The 16,058-nt window shown below is 34.3% G+C and overlaps 6 protein-coding genes across 6 annotated transcripts; 1 reads left to right on the top strand and 5 right to left on the bottom strand.

The window, feature by feature from the left end:
• Positions 1 to 2,319: 2,319 nt before the first annotated feature.
• Tsp_05344 (ALX homeobox protein 1) lies at positions 2,320 to 5,874 on the bottom strand. Its single transcript, XM_003371621.1, has 3 exons — positions 5,559 to 5,874; positions 4,805 to 4,989; positions 2,320 to 2,796 (listed from the first exon to the last, which is right to left on the bottom strand). The coding sequence occupies exons 1-3, from the start codon at positions 5,872 to 5,874 to the stop codon at positions 2,320 to 2,322; spliced, it is 978 nt and encodes a 325-aa protein (XP_003371669.1).
• A 1,185-nt stretch (positions 5,875 to 7,059) lies between these two features.
• Positions 7,060 to 7,594, bottom strand: Tsp_05345 (conserved hypothetical protein). The gene is made up of 2 exons (XM_003371620.1): positions 7,469 to 7,594; positions 7,060 to 7,383 (listed from the first exon to the last, which is right to left on the bottom strand). The coding sequence occupies exons 1-2, from the start codon at positions 7,592 to 7,594 to the stop codon at positions 7,060 to 7,062; spliced, it is 450 nt and encodes a 149-aa protein (XP_003371668.1).
• Positions 7,595 to 9,207: 1,613 nt separating this feature from the next.
• On the bottom strand, positions 9,208 to 12,154 carry Tsp_05346 (exosome complex exonuclease RRP44). Its single transcript, XM_003371619.1, has 7 exons — positions 11,863 to 12,154; positions 11,773 to 11,817; positions 11,251 to 11,690; positions 10,748 to 11,184; positions 9,777 to 10,674; positions 9,465 to 9,579; positions 9,208 to 9,338 (listed from the first exon to the last, which is right to left on the bottom strand). Exons 1-7 carry the CDS (start codon positions 12,152 to 12,154, stop codon positions 9,208 to 9,210), a joined length of 2,358 nt encoding a protein of 785 aa, XP_003371667.1.
• A 117-nt stretch (positions 12,155 to 12,271) lies between these two features.
• Positions 12,272 to 12,742, bottom strand: Tsp_05347 (exosome complex exonuclease RRP44). Its single transcript, XM_003371618.1, has 2 exons — positions 12,478 to 12,742; positions 12,272 to 12,354 (listed from the first exon to the last, which is right to left on the bottom strand). The coding sequence occupies exons 1-2, from the start codon at positions 12,740 to 12,742 to the stop codon at positions 12,272 to 12,274; spliced, it is 348 nt and encodes a 115-aa protein (XP_003371666.1).
• Positions 12,743 to 13,805: 1,063 nt separating this feature from the next.
• Tsp_05348 (conserved hypothetical protein) lies at positions 13,806 to 14,052 on the top strand. The gene is made up of 2 exons (XM_003371617.1): positions 13,806 to 13,863; positions 13,958 to 14,052. The coding sequence occupies exons 1-2, from the start codon at positions 13,806 to 13,808 to the stop codon at positions 14,050 to 14,052; spliced, it is 153 nt and encodes a 50-aa protein (XP_003371665.1).
• Positions 14,053 to 14,308: 256 nt separating this feature from the next.
• Positions 14,309 to 14,674, bottom strand: Tsp_05349 (conserved hypothetical protein). The gene has a single exon (XM_003371616.1). The coding sequence runs from the start codon at positions 14,672 to 14,674 to the stop codon at positions 14,309 to 14,311; it is 366 nt and encodes a 121-aa protein (XP_003371664.1).
• Between the last annotated feature and the right edge of the window lie 1,384 nt (positions 14,675 to 16,058).

The raw sequence follows: 16,058 nt of genomic DNA, 5'->3' as shown, positions 1-16,058 counted from the left end.
GATCTTTATTGTATTTTTTGCTTTATCTTACATTTTCATAAGCAATAAGAAAACGATAAAATTGCACAAGGCAACAGTTCTTGTATGCTAGTAATTTAGACAAGCAAACGCATTTGAAACAAACAAGTGAAGTTCAGCAAAGCAAATTCTGAACTTTTACTTTTATTTAAATTTTCTGAGTTAATTTGAATAGATTTGATGTTGCACATAATTTTTTTGTCGAAGAAGTGTGTTTCTGTTTCGCCCCTGTTAACTTGCTTGCTTAATATGTGATATATGCACTGCACCTAAATTGTGCAAATACGGTTTTCACTTTTGCAACTTGAAAATTGCTGTTGTTAAACAGCAGAAGGAATCTTAGAACATTAATGTTTTTTTTTCAAATTGCTTTAAAGATAAATAAACCAATGACTATGGAATACTGTAACAGATAAAAACGTTTTGCAAGTTTTAAAATACAGTAACTAAATTTAATCAAAAGAAAAGTTCCAAATATTGAATAAAATTTAAAACAACAGTTTAATTCTGCAGTAATTATGCTGTAGATTTATTAACAAATTGATTTTTATAAATAAGCAGTCGTTTTCTAAGGTAAAATTGCATAGTAACTTTTGTTTTACAATCAGCAGTTAATGTTTTCAAGGTTTTCTTTTATTATTATTTTTCATTTTTTACCCTCACCACTTGTATATACGTGCTATTATCTGTTAATGTTTTTCATTTACTGTGAATTCTCTTGATGCTTTGTATGCACATTTTGTGGTAAAGGAAGTAACAAATATTTTTCCTTTCAAGCACTGTATTAATATTTAGTTTTAGATCTCATTTATTTTTAAATAACCAACTGTCTTTGTAAGAATTTGAATTATCTCAAAAATATAATTTTAATGCTGAAGTATAAAAATAAATTCATTATTTACTTAATGTATAATATAAAATCTGTATAGGAAAAAGTATGACCGGAATTGATGCTGATAAGACTGTTTACATTATACAACTAATTATAAATTAATTTGCTTGACAGCAATGGAGTAGTCTACAATTTTTCAAACATTTGAAATAATAATTTAATAATAAGTAAAAATGGAAAAGGTATGATGCACTTCATACTGATTTGCCATGATTGTGCAATTTTTTCAAAGTAAAGAAATGGCTGATAGAAAAGAAAATATGTTACGGTGAAAAATTTAAATATGTTAATAGATATTTGATAGATAAAAAGCTGACGTGTTATGTTTATTGTCGATAATTTATCACGGCTAAGGGAAACTATTTAAAGCATTTATATGGCTAAGTATCACTTGGTAAACGGTTTCCATTTGCGCATCAACTCGTTGTCTTATTTGAGCAGAAACGACGTCTCAACTGACTTGAAATGTACTGAAGAATAAAGTCGAGCATCGTTAACGTTTATCATGAATCAAGTTAATCATTCTCAAACTTCCTATTATAATGATATTACTTAATTGAAGAAGTTATCTCAAGAGAATCACACCTAAAATCAATGCGTGAAAACGTCTTTGACATGTAATTAGATTGTTGCCCTTGTGTTGTGACTAATCGTCGTCTATGGTAAGTCGTGACGTTTTGATCAATGATTTAATCGCTTTATCGTTAAAGTGCTTTTATAATTTCCTTCTTTCTGATGTATAATTTTCATTTTCAAATCAAAATATCAAAGCATTAAATGCGATTACGATCACTGTTAAAAAAACAAATGATAATCGACAAACTCGATAACTTGTCTCACATTTAAATGGGCCAACGCATATTTCATAATAAAATGCGATTTATAAATTTATGTATTTGACTGTTTAACAAGCATTAAAAATTAAAATATCTTAAACTTTCAAGCATGAAAACACATTGTTATCTATGATGCAAATATCTATTTGTTTTACTGATATCAATCTGCGATGTGATATATAAATAAATAAATAAATATATATATATATTATTCAGTAAAAAATGTTAGGGTAATAAGTGAACTGAATTAATATTTTATTTCAATATTTGTGGATTTTAGTTTTTCGTCGAATTCCTCTTAGAAAATATATTTTATTTTTGCAAAACAAAACATAGCTTCTAAATTCTCATGAATGAATCCTTTCTAAGGAATGAAAAATTTGCATGAGAGGGTAATTGTAGAATTTAAGGAAGACATTTAAGAAGTGCATGTAGGAATGTCTCATCATATTTCATTTTCTATGCAAACAACATGAAATGTTTAAATAAAAATGAAACGAAAATAATTCACCAAAGCTTTTGCATAGTGTAAATGCATAACTCTGTAAAGCATTGAACGTTTGATTTGCCTCATTACTGAACGCTATCATCGGATGGTTCCACTTGATCATTTTCAACGGGGTTTATTTCTTCAGTAATGTCACTGCTTGGCTTGATAACAAATCCAACAGGTTGTGTTATAGGAAACAACGGGAACATGCCCAAACCATAAGCACTCATGCTTTTGCAAGCTTGTACTCTTGGATATTTTGCATTTGGTCTCCTACCCCTAGGTACTTTGGGTGCTGCCAAAATGTTATCAATATTGAAAAGTAATGAACGATTGCCTTTTCCTTCTCTGGACCTTTCGTTTCCTGCATCGTCAGCTGAAGCACACTTTTGTTCACTGATTTCTTTATTGTTTCTGCTACTAGCCGCTTTATCCAATAAATCAGAGCTTTCAACGTCGTTTCCTTCTGCCTGATTTGAAACGGAACTGTTGGAATGACGGCCAATAGTTTTTTTCATTTCTTTCTTTCTCCATTTTGCTCGTCGGTTTTGGAACCATACCTGAAAATTAATTAATTTTTTCAATTCCAATTATATAATTTAGCTAATATTTTTGATCTTTGGCTAATTGAAATAAAATGATTCACGTTGGGATATATGGTATAGAACAATTTTGAACTTAAATTGTAAAAGATTAGAGAATAAATGGTTAAGTAGAAAAAACTTTCGCACATGAATGTTAGCTTCAATAAAAGAATCATCCTAAATATTTCAAGATGCTAATTTCTTTTGCAAATAACTGATAAGGAAATTAGTTGAGATTTCCTATTAAATAAACATTGAATGTTTCTAAAAGGAGATCATGCAATTGCAAATTTCTAATGATAATGATTAATTTAATGGTTTATGGTTTTGTTTAACAGCATTGATTTGTTTTTGAAGAATGACAAAATACTTTCGAGCAATGTCAGCATATCTGTCAGTGAAACGTAAATAGAAGCGCGTTGTCTAATCACAATTTGATCACCGATTCGATTATCTCATCCAAGCGAGAGAAAAACAATCGATTTTTCAATAACCCTCTCTTTAGCATATTGCATTAAGAAATAATCCAGAAATTGATACGGATGAAACGGCCCTTTAAATTGGACGTTTTTACGTTCATGAATTATCTGCCAAGCACCATTTAATATTTCACTTTGTCAATTTTATGCGATTTTAATTTCACTGTATATACATACATAAACCTCTTAAATTAAGAAAAAAATGTATATATAAGGACCTATTCCTTTAAACGGCTATGAATTACATATGAACACACATATGTATAAATTGTTTTGTGGGAAAAAAGTTTGATCGAAAAGTAAATTCAGATGTCAAAAAAATCATCATTTTGGAAAAGAAAAATATAGCTTTATAAATATTTGTTCAAGACAGATTTTTAAATCAAATTAATCTGTGTGTGACAGGAAATTTTTATTTGATCGTAGTAATGAACTTTTCAATTTTAAAGAGGAAAAAAATTGGAATTTGCTTGGCACATTTTAAAATGATCATATTTTCGATTATTGTCTTATTTGAAAACGTAGTATCTGAAGTAATTTAGCAACTTATTGATGCAGTCAACGTTAATATTTATAATTAATGCTAGTCTATTGTTGAGGAGGACTGGATATTACAAAATAGCAAGAAACAAAAAATCACCAATGTTTATACATTTATCTCATTTCTGCTTGGCTAATTTTATAGATTTTTATATAATTTAAAATTTTTTTGGTTAAAAAAAATTTATTTGATGAACAAACTTTGCACTGATCAAACACAGCTGTTGAATTAAATAAGATCATTTAATTCGAAATTAATCAATCGTAAACATCCGTACCTTTATTAAATTATAACTATAGAATAGTCCATTGCTTATATTTGCACTTTAATTAGATCAGTTTAAATATTTTAAACTGTAAAAAACAAACTAACACTATAAGCTTCAGAAACAGTGTACGTATTTGTTTTTTTATTTTACTGTAATTTTTCCTTATAAATGAAAAGAATGTTCTCTACGCTTGCATGCATTTAATTCCTTCCACTTCTTTACATTTACAATATTTTTTTATTAAATGAAACTTAAAACAGCGTTTTGTTTCATTTTCTTTGGTCAAAATGTAAACTCTGCAAAATTCATATTAAAATGCTTCAATTATGCAATGAAAGTTGCTTAATCCAATTTCTTAATGATGCCGCAGTAATAGATTAAAAAATTCGAATAATAAAAATTTTCCACCATCTGGTGAAACTTTAAAATAAGAGATGATTTATTGCACACTTTTAGAATAATATCTAATATTTAGCATTTTTCCATTAGTAAGATGTGATTGGTTTAATTGTGAAGAATTCTTTTAAGATATTTAGTTTAAATTTGCCCCAATTTATTTTGAAAAAAATTAATACATAGCTGTTTCTTATTTGCTCATTTTAAATAATAAAAAATGCTTATAATAAAGTGTGTTAGTAAGAAGTTTCATATGTGCTAAAGGATAGGAATAGATAGAAAAATAAGATATGATAAAACCTGAACTCGGCTTTCAACTAAATCCAGACGTAAAGCAAGCGCTTCTCGCATGAACACATCTGGATAGTGACTGGTTTCGAATGCACTTTCCAGCTGCTCCAGTTGCCAGCTAGTAAAGTTGGTTCTGGTCCGTCGACGTTTAGCATTCGATATATTTGTCGACTTATTCATTTCTGCGTTTTCACCTATAAAAAGAGTTACCTAATGTAATTGTGTTTTATGATTAAATTTTTATTCAATCATGATCACCATCAATTCAATAAGCACAAAGAATTTGAAAATATAAATCACTTGATATGATCTGTATTTTAATTCCACGAGAAAGAGCTATTAAAATAGTATTTTAAGCCTCCAACGATAGCATTTCATTTGATTAGCGTTCGAGACGACTTTAAATTTGACACCTTTAGCAAATTTGACATTGTCATAAAATTTCACTACGTTGAATCCACTTTGCCATCAGTAATGCCCATACACGCGTGATTTTGATGTTGTAAAAATGTGTGTTTGAAAAATGATTCTTTCTGTGATAGCACTTGATTTCAGCTATTTCAAAACGCAATGTGCTTTGATAAACGATTAAAAAAATAAAACAGAAATTTGAAGTAGAAAATTTTGCACGTTTTAAAAAATTGAAAATGTGACTTGAACATTTTGCATTTTTATTTAATATTCTTCATCGTAATGCAGTTTAAAAATTGCATGCATTGCTTAAAGCACGTTTTTGAAGTTTTTTTATTTCTTTTTAAATTACCTTCGCTTGAATGGAGAAATATTTCGTTGAATTTATTTTCTCGATTGCCTCGATAGTTCTTGCAAGCAATTAGCTGACCATAAGAGGTATACATGTCGTTCGAGTTGCTCTGACCAGAAATTGGCAATACCATACAAGTGTCGGATCTGCTGGGACCCAGTTCCAAAAGTTTCGAATCGACCAATCTTGAATCTGTTCCTAACACCACTGACCGTTCTGTGTTGAAAAATGGAGGCAGCAATCCTGCCCTGTTGATACCCCAGGCTGCTGAACACATCAAATTCCAATATGCAGATGCAGAAGCTGCACTGTGCATTCTGTTTTGACTGTGAATCTACACAAAAGCATCAACAATTTAAAATGCACACATCCTTATCAGTCACAGATTCGCGTTATCAAATGACAATGTTGTGCATTTGTCTGGGGTGGTGGAGGGGTTTTTAATCGAGTGTTGGAATAAAATTAATGGTCGATTCCAAATTGTAATAACGACTTCTGGACATGAACTTTTCTTTATGAGTTGAATTGCATCAATCTGAGCTGCCCTTATTTCTAATTGTTGACTTTCTTGACGCTCATTGGTGTCGTCGACATCAGCGCCACCTAATGCGATTTCCAAATATTGCATTTTGAAAATTGTATAACCGATTTTGATAATTTTTGCAATCAGTTATTTGGTAAATATAATTAAAAGCGATGTTGTTTGTAAAATTTTCACAACTTACACCAATTTTCTTTTTACGGTTATTTGCACTTTTATAGAAATCTTCAGTCAACGTCATTAATCAGCATATGTGGAATAACTGTAAACTTTATTTCTCTTTGCATTTGTTATCAAATAAAAGTAGATTGATTTCGAAAAGGCAACGAGCAATTCATAATTTATTTAAATTATTTTGCAACACAACCCGATGTTGATGTTGTCAGTTGTTTATTTAGCATCGCATCGCATTGTTCATCCAAGCATAAGCATGAGCGGAATTTATTTGATAAAATAAATAACTTAAGTTACAAATTTTTTAACATTATCACTTGTAGTTAGCATTATTTACAAATTGCTTTGCTGAATTTTCAGTCAACAGTTTCTGTTATTATAAAAGTGAATGACAAACAATCTATTTTGCATAATAAATTATTGTTCAATTATTTATATGGTCTACTTTGTTGTACGAACTCCCACTTGTTTGTAATATTGTACGATCGGGCCTCAACATTCGCGGTATGCTCAAACGCGCCAAAATTTGCCGCTTATATTCATGCAACCAGTCGATGCCTTATAATTATACCGAATTGTCTGAAGTATCTGCAATGAATAATATCACGGACCATCTTCTGATTTGTATTTTAAACATTTATCCCGTATTTATTTTTTATATTTATTTGGTTGAGTGTATAACAGTCAAAATCATCGGTGTTTCCTTGCATGTAAGCTTACCAGAAGTGGATGGAGTTTTTTAAAACATTGTGACTGTAGTATTTACTTCATTCATTACGTAATTATTCAAATTTTGCATTTTCTCACGCTTTGTTGGATTATGCTAGCGTGAAAGCGGAAATTCTCCACTTTCACACATGTCCGGACTAGTTGACCAGTCTGGGTCAAGCGTCTGGAATTACGGAACCGGTGCTGCCGTAAGCTAACCTCCCGTTCGCAGCGCCTCCTTTCCGTGCACCCTAACGTTTTTATTTTTTTTATCTTAGCATTAGTAGCGATTATTTTGTTTCGGTTAAAGTCGTTGGCACTGCTGTTATGGTGAGGAACCTCATTTGCGGAAACAACCTTGCACTGAGCATGCAGACCCACATCATACATGCACACTAGGGTCTAAAAATAGGATTTATCATTTTGGTGGTTTTGAAATCCGCAAATACTGAGGGCCGACTGTATTATTAAAGAGAGAAGCATTCACCAATTTGAAACACGTTTCTGTCTTCAGAGTTTTTCGCGGAACTGATATCAAAAATAAAGCAAATGCTCTGTATGCATTATACAAATGAAATGAGATGAGAAAATTCAATGCATGTAAATTTTTCATTAATTAAATTTAGTTTATGCAGGCGTTAAAGTTTTTCTCTTTTTATGCCTTACTTTGCACTTGTGTATAGTTGATGCTGCATTGCTTTGTGTAGATGTTGATTTATATAACACTTCATTCTGCACTTTGATTGTATGTTATCAAATTCAAAACATATACAATGCGTGAATTTTACTCTTTTTCTTTTTTTTTAATATGAATATCTTTTCTTGGATGCAAGTATAAAACGTTAATTATATAGTGTATAAATGTACGGTTTGTATGAAATGTATGCAGTCTAAGTGGTAAACGTTACCTTTTTCAGTTGCACTACATGAACAAAGATTAAATGAACATTAACACAAGAAAATTGTAAATTTATTTTAAAAAAATACAAAGTTAAATAATTTTTCTTTATTATTTCAAATAATGCCATTGACGTAAGGTGTAAAATTTAGTTAAATGAACTTCATATTTCAGAGTTATATATTATATATATATATTAGTTAATGATTTTTTTCCAGTTGGTTTATTATATTTTTACAATAATTTCCGTATTAATGAAATTGAAAAAGAATAAAACAATCACAATAATAACTACGGTACATATAATCTGCTCGGTTCCCGAAAGATTTGTTCAGTAAACAAATTTTCCCAAGAGCATGTTAACTTTTCATATAGGTTATGTTACAAAGTTTCCATCAAACGGTTGACTTTTAATATCATAATTGCAAGCTGAGATTGGATCATTATTTCTTTATAAAAGCAATTTGTCTTTTCCATCAAAGCTGAAGAGCAAAGTCCACCGGGATTGGTGAAGCAATAATCGTTTGAAAATCATCTCCAACAACCCTCCTACCACAGTTTCAAGTGAGCATCAGCAGCAAAGCAAAAAATTGCAATAAACAAATAAAAAATAAAATCAATTGAAATTGCATTCGATCGATTTCAAGTTCATCAGAAATAATTTTCGACAAATTGAAAAAGATGCCACTTCTTGCAACGACGGTCGATCAAAGTGCAAATAAGGTATGTGATTGTATGCATGTATTCTGATTTGTGCATGTATGTATGTTGCGTGTTTTTCAAGCTTCGGCAAGATGCGTCGGTTCGCGATAGCTTTTCTGTCTGTCCATCGGGGATTTAGCTTTTTCACTTTCTCAAAAAGCGGCATCTGCAAATTGCGCACTAACAAAATTGTCCAAATCGTATCCACCAATGCCGCCAAATCGACCTCATCAATTTTCCCACTTTTTCTCCTACGCCTGCCTGGCTGATTAATCTTTCTTCGCTTAAAAGTCGATCAGTCACGCTTGAAATTTCCAACAAATTCTAATGCCATTATTCAGAACTGTACTGTCAATTGTTTTATTTTTATCTGTTTTTATTTTACACTTCTACAACATTTTTTTGCTTTAATTAAGATTGAATTTCATGAACAAAATTAACAATACGAAATGCCAACTACTCTTGACACCAAAACAAATAAGTATCGTACAAATGAACATTAAATAATATTTAGAAGTGTTTTCCATTTCGTGATTTTTTTCACCAGAGCAATAATTATCAGAGGCTTCTATTTTTTTTCAATAATACTCTTTTCATAGCAGTGATCAACTTGAAGTGAAAATCGGTCAGTCATTGGTTAAAGCGTGTGAAACATCCTCGCGTTGTTTCTTTCCATATTCTTCATCATCTGCGCGACTTCGTGTTCTTTTGCCTGTTCTTTGTGGCCGTTCATCTGATTTTTCAACATGATTTTCAACTAAAAATACAACTATTTTTATTTGTTCTTTACATCAAAATTTCTCTTCCTACACAATTCCACACTATTACTGTAAAATGAATAAGAACAACTTATGTGATAACATCCATCAGTTGCTGCTTTTACCTGTCTTAGGAATCTGTTGCACTGGTAGAGGATCCACACTGAAACCAGATATAAATGGTTTAACTAATTTCACTTGTAATTTTGGGCGGTGGGGTACGCTTTCATCTACACATACCTAAACGTACATCAGTTATCAACATATAGCTTTGGTTTTCTTGTACCAGTAAAAAATAACAATAACAACAGTAATAATATTATTAATAGTAATATCAATAGCAGCAGCAGTAGCTTCTGCTTATGTGATTGTACTTTTAGTTTCAGATTAAATAAGCTTAGTACTATGCGAACAAAAGGAACAAATTTACTACCAACCTGAACAAGCAGTGGGTCAAAATTTCGAATAGTAATTTCACCAGCTCGCAGGCAACATTCATCGTCATCGTATGTGATCGTATTACAGGGGGCTTGGTCGTAAAAAATGGACGATTCCAAGCCATACTTTGGTATGAGCAACTGCAAAGCGTTCCGACGTACAAATAGAACGTACGCTTCCAATTGTTCCAGGCGATTTTTGAAAAATAGGTGCGTGTTCAACGACACCGAAGCCCGACCGGCGTACTGGGCCATACGATGACGGTAATTCAAATTTTGGCAAAGCAATTCCAAACGGCGCCGATCCAACATGCTGGGCACGATGCGACTCTGATCCAACGCCGCGCTCAGCAGCCGATGCACCACCAGATCAGCGTAGCGACGTATTGGCGACGTGAAATGGGTGTAAATGGGCGAAGCCAGACCAAAATGCAGGTACAATTCCTTCGACACCGAACCGCTGCAAAAGTACACCGCCTGTGTCATGCATCGCGTGGTCAACATCCGCAGCATTGTGTTGAAATACGGATTCGTCTCCAAAACGGCCTTATTCAACGAATCTGCCAACGCTTTGCCGCCTCGGTCAACGATCAGCTCAAATCCCAGTCTGGATGCCGCTTTAACCACCGGCTCGTAACTGGACACTGGCGGCGGAGGGTGACGACGCAACAATGCCACCTGAGGAAATTCAGTGTATATCTTTTCGGCCACGGTAATATTTGCCAACAGCATAAATTCTTCGACCATTGAGTTCGTCTCAAACATCTGCTTTGCCTGCACCTCAATCGGATCCGACGTTTCCGAATCAACATCGAAACGAACCTCCGTCGAAGCCAATGTCAAAGCACCTCTTTCTAATCGTCGCTTCTTCAACAGTTTGGACAAATTATTCAAATTTCTTCAACAAAAACAACAACAACAAGAACAACATGAACTCTTTTTTTCGATATTCAAACATTTCGAAACCATACCTCAACGTTACGGTGACTGCATCATTCATGTTTGGGTCATCCAATCGTGACTGCGCGTCTGCATAAGTAAGTGCCATTGACGAACGGATGATACTTTTACAAAATCTGCACTTTAAGACATTTGCATTCCGGTCCAATTCCCAAATGACCGAAAAAGCGAACCGATCATTTTCGGCTAACAGGGAACAGAGTTTCGATGAAAGCAAATCCGGAAGCATGTCGATTCGTTGGTCAACCAAATAAACAGTCGTACCACGGTTAGCTGCTTCTTGGTCTAACGCTGAGTTTGGAATGACAAAGTGCGACACGTCGGCAATGTGCACGCCGACTTCAAAATTACCATTCGCCAACTGCACGCAATGTAATGCATCGTCAATATCTGTACAGCCTGGTGGATCTACACTGCATATGGTCAAGTGACGCAAATCTTCGCGTTCCTACAAATATTAACAAAGTACATCAATTCCAGTAGAAAAAGTTTTACAGAAAAAATCACGGCTAACTTGTAAATCTTTCTCTGTTATAGTCCAAGGCGTTTCGGGCAAACAGTCGAGCACACTTTTGGAGAAACACCTATTGGGCACGTCATGTTCCAAAAGCAGTGCCGCATTTTCTGTCTGACGATCTCCAATTTTTCCCAATTCGCGTACAAAATGTCCAATTGGATAACGTGAACTGATTGGCCAGCAGTCAATTGTGGCCACTATCCGCTGATCGACCAAATGGGCTGTTTCGCTCAGATCGAGCAACACCCTAGGCAAGCGTCGGTCCGACGGCGTGAACAAACGCTGACTGCTAATTGTACTGCTGGCCGGCTCGAGCACACCGCATATTGGACGACAAGCCCGACGCCAAATTCCGACCACTTTTCCAGTGGGCTCAATATTATCCCTAGTTCTAGCGTTCGACAACCCCCGACCTCGGTCTTCGGCCTCGGTTTTCACTAAAAGTAACTCACTTTCGAACTCTCGCAATCTTAACACTGAAGCTGGGCAACTCCACTCGTTTTCAGGAAGCATCTGCACCACCACAATATCGTTTTGAAGCGCACGGGTTGAAATTCAACAAACCTGAAACAAAATTCAAAAAACATTTTTCATTTTTCTTTCACTCACCTTCTATAAATATTGGTCTCTCTTGTTCATCCTCCAGAATTACATGAGCTTCGAGATAATTTTCTCGTGACACTTGAAATGTGCCAAGCTTGTACAAGCCATTTGCCAAGCCTAGTTTCATTTCATGAAGAGTCAAATGTTGATCAAACAAAGCACTGCCTTCTGAAAAGAATTTTTTCTTGCTTTCATCTCTCCAAAATTTATCCAACAACGTGGCTGAATTATCAAAGCCGGATACGTAAAATTCCAGCGTGAATGCAAGTAAGCCTTCATCAACTGCACGTTGAACCATCTGTTCATCATCGGACAGCAGTACAACTGTCACATCACTGTCCAACTGTTTCAAATGATCGCGATACCTAACGAAGCACCGTTTAAACCTTTTTTAAAACAATAAATCGCATGAAATTCAGTACCACATAGCAGCATGTCGAATTGCACGATCATTTCGTTCATCAATACTTTCTTCGGAATTTCTAACAATGCATGTGCCTCGAAAAAATTCATTTTTAAAAATGTAAATTGATTTCTTTTCATCATTTAAAAACGTTCTGAATATCCTGTGTCCAAAGCACTGTTTCAATTCTTTCAAAACAGTGCTACAGATTATTATACTGCCAAAGCGTTCATCAGTCAACACATCAACTTGATGCCGAATAATGTTGGTATCAAGAAACAGAATATGCCTTGCGTCCACAACCTTCGAAGGAGAAAGCGGAACTTTGCCCAAGTTGATTAAATGTAAATTCCACACATCCGAACACAGTTTACAGTCAACAATACCACAACTAATGTCGTCGCGAAGATAGCGATCACGTCTCAGTTTAACAAGATATTGCTTTTTTGCCAACACAAATTGGCGTTCTCGAACAAGTGGCATGCAAAATCACTGAAACAGGTAAATTCAAAACATAATGTAAAAAATTTAATTTATTCTAAAGACTAAAACATGATTCAAAATCAAAATAAACCCAAATATCAGAGCTTTGTTAAAAACTAAAAACAATAATTTATCATAACTTACAATAAAAAAACAATAGCATTTAAATAACAGAATCAAAAATTACGTTCACTAAAGATATAGGTTAACAAAATCTGCATTATCCATGTTTCAGAATTAATCCATCACTGATTTATACACCTTCTTCATCATTCATACTGTAATTAACTTATAGATTTGCAAGTAATAACTACAGTATATGGCAACTAAGCGAATTTAATAAATAAATAAAGCTCAGTACCTATAATTAAAGCAATTTTTAGGCTATTCTGTTTTTTATTAAATAATTAATAATTATTTGTTGCAATATAACTCATCTTTTACACCGTATGACTGACACTGGTGTGCTAAAAATCAGATTTCAATAATTGCATATTTTTCATGTAACAGTTTTTATTTCAAATGCTTATTGTGATACTTTTATTTTAAATTACAGGTTCTTAGAAAAAAAGCAAATCATCAAATATGTTGTATGTAATCATACTGTTAGAATTCTGTAATATACTTTGTACCTGTATATCAGAAAAAGACTTACTGTAGTTTGATGTGATACATGTATATATAGATGAAAGGAGAGCTTCGACGTGTCAGTGTGTTCATGTGCGCTATTTGAGATTGCGTGCGATTGTTTTTGTTATCGCAGCATCTTTCAATTTGTATAGAGTAGTGTTTGTTGAATGAATCATTCATACAAACACTATTTGATCGATTTATAGAACAGATTACGCTAGAGATGATCTGTATGCAGAACTCTGAATAGACTATTCCCAGAGGAATTGAGACCTGCGAAGTCGAGAAGAACTCCTTAATAGAAGAAATGCCGCTCAGAGTAAGAAACCTGAGCATCCTTCTGGAAAGTGGGCTTCTTTTCGACAACATAAATTTCTGGTGCTACAAGCCGGGAAAGAGAAGCATTACATCTATAGAGTTGAAATAGAACAACATGGCAGCGATTGCGAAGAAAAGAGATGTGGAACATCGTCGTCGGAATCATTGGTTACGTATGATAGAAGATTATATCAAACAGAATGCTAAACCGAATATCATCAAGTCAGTATTTGAGAACGAAGGTAAGAGGAATCCTATCGGCTTCAGCTTTCGTACGAAGAAACTGGGGTAGATTCCCAGTTTACATCAAAGATATGCCGCTTCACACTTTGATTGGTTGTCAATTTTGCGTAGAACTCTAATTGGGTATAAATTTCATTGGTTTACACGACGGCTAAATTTCATTAGTTGTTGTTGCGATGAATTTTACTCGCTGTTCCGAACATGAATTTTACTGGTTGTCATTGTTATGCATTCTATTTGTCAAATTTTGGTTTCTTTTTAATGGTCACTTTTTTATTCTAAGCTTTACTATTTATCTTCTATATATATATATATATATATATATATATATGCACCGCATCGAGAGATGTGTAAAATACGTGGCAGTGTGCAACCTCAGATCGATGGAAGAATGTGAAACGACGCAATTTGCGTTCCAGATCCTAACGCAAAATCATAAAGGCGACGATTGGCATAAATGACAAGAGCCGAATATTCAACGCTCGAGGAATACTCACTCAGAGAGTAATTCCAATGCGAAAGGTGATAAAAGTGGTGAATGCCCATTTCCCCGTCAGCTTTTTCAGCTTTAGTAGTGACAACCAAGCAGAAGTTCCGGTGTCCTATATGCGAAGATTCGCACCGCATCGAGAGATGTGTAAAATACGTGGCAATGTGCAACCTCAGATCGATGCAAGATGTAAAACGACGCAATCTGCGTTCCAGATCCTGACGCAAAATCATAAAGGCGACGATTGGCATAAATAACAAGAGCCGAATATTCAACGCTCGTGGAATACTCACTCAGAGAGTAATTCCAATACGAAAGGTCATAAAAGTGGTGAATGCCCATTTCCCCGTCAGCTTTTTCAGCTTTAGTAGTGACAACCAAGCAGACGTTCCTGTGTCCTATATGCGAAGATTCGCACCGCATCGAGAGATGTGTGAAGTACGTAGCAGTGTGGAATGTACGTGGCGTCGATTGTCATAAGAGTGATCAATCCAGGTATCATCCTTTATTGAAAGACGGTCATCGTGATGGATGAGATGGTATTGTGTCTATTCTCAAACTACTGTGTGTTAAGGCACCGTTTAACCAACAACCGCATATCCAAACTGTTGATGAACAATTCTTGTTGAAACATGATAATCATTATACTGTATTACTGTGTGGATGCATATACATGTGTATATACACTTATAGATAAATAAACATTCGTTTGCGTATGTTTGTGAATGTACCTTGCGTGCTAGTAAAACTTAGTTCCGTTAATTTCTTTGTGGTGCTTCTTTGAATCCTCTCTCTAGCTGTTGTGTTTGTGTTACCCGATCTTACGTCTGTTGTCTCGATTTACGTGATAATGCAGATCGAACTGATCAAAAACTCAACACAAACAATGTAGGTGCAAGTAGCAGATGACGATCGATACGATATCCGGAAAATATGGAAGAAGAATGTGCCACCGTTGTCCATTATTTTTAGTTGAACGCTGCAACGTTTGCAGCAGTTTGAGAATCGTTTGAAATTAGATCCTGGGTTTGATCTGCAACAAAAGAGTGACTTGACGAGACGATGGCAATATCAGCAGAGAACAGTGTCACAATTTTGCAAGCGTTGGCGCACTGAATATATGGTGAATTCTGTGCAGCGAAACAAGTGGATACGCCAGAAACAGAGAACGAAGAAAGGGACATTTTGTTGATGAAGCAAGAAGGCGTACCCAAGAACCTATATTCTCTTGACCGAATCATTGAATGCTATGAAGGATGAGATGGCATTGTACGATCCGCGAATATGAAAAGCGCCCAAGGCATATACACACGATTGGTAAGAGAATTCTATTTGATTGAAAAATCTAATCTATGATGGACTTCGTCCATGGCGGCGGTATCTTGAGAATTCTGTAATATACTTTGTACCTGTATATCAAAAAGGGACTTCTTACTGTAGTATAGTGTGATATGTATATATATAGATGAAAAGAGAGCTTCGACATGTCTGTGTGTGCATGTGCGATATTTGAGATTGCGTGCGTGTTTGTAAAACTCCTTAATAGAATAAATCCCGCTCAGAATAAGAAACTTGAGTATCCTAATAGAAAGTGGGCTTCTTTTCGACAACACGTGTAATGAATAAAATTTGTTG

Source organism: Trichinella spiralis (genome assembly GCF_000181795.1).
Source record: "Trichinella spiralis strain ISS 195 chromosome Unknown Scfld9, whole genome shotgun sequence".
Classification (NCBI taxonomy): Eukaryota; Metazoa; Nematoda; class Enoplea; order Trichinellida; family Trichinellidae; genus Trichinella; species Trichinella spiralis.
This window is presented reverse-complemented; position numbering and strand designations above follow the sequence as displayed.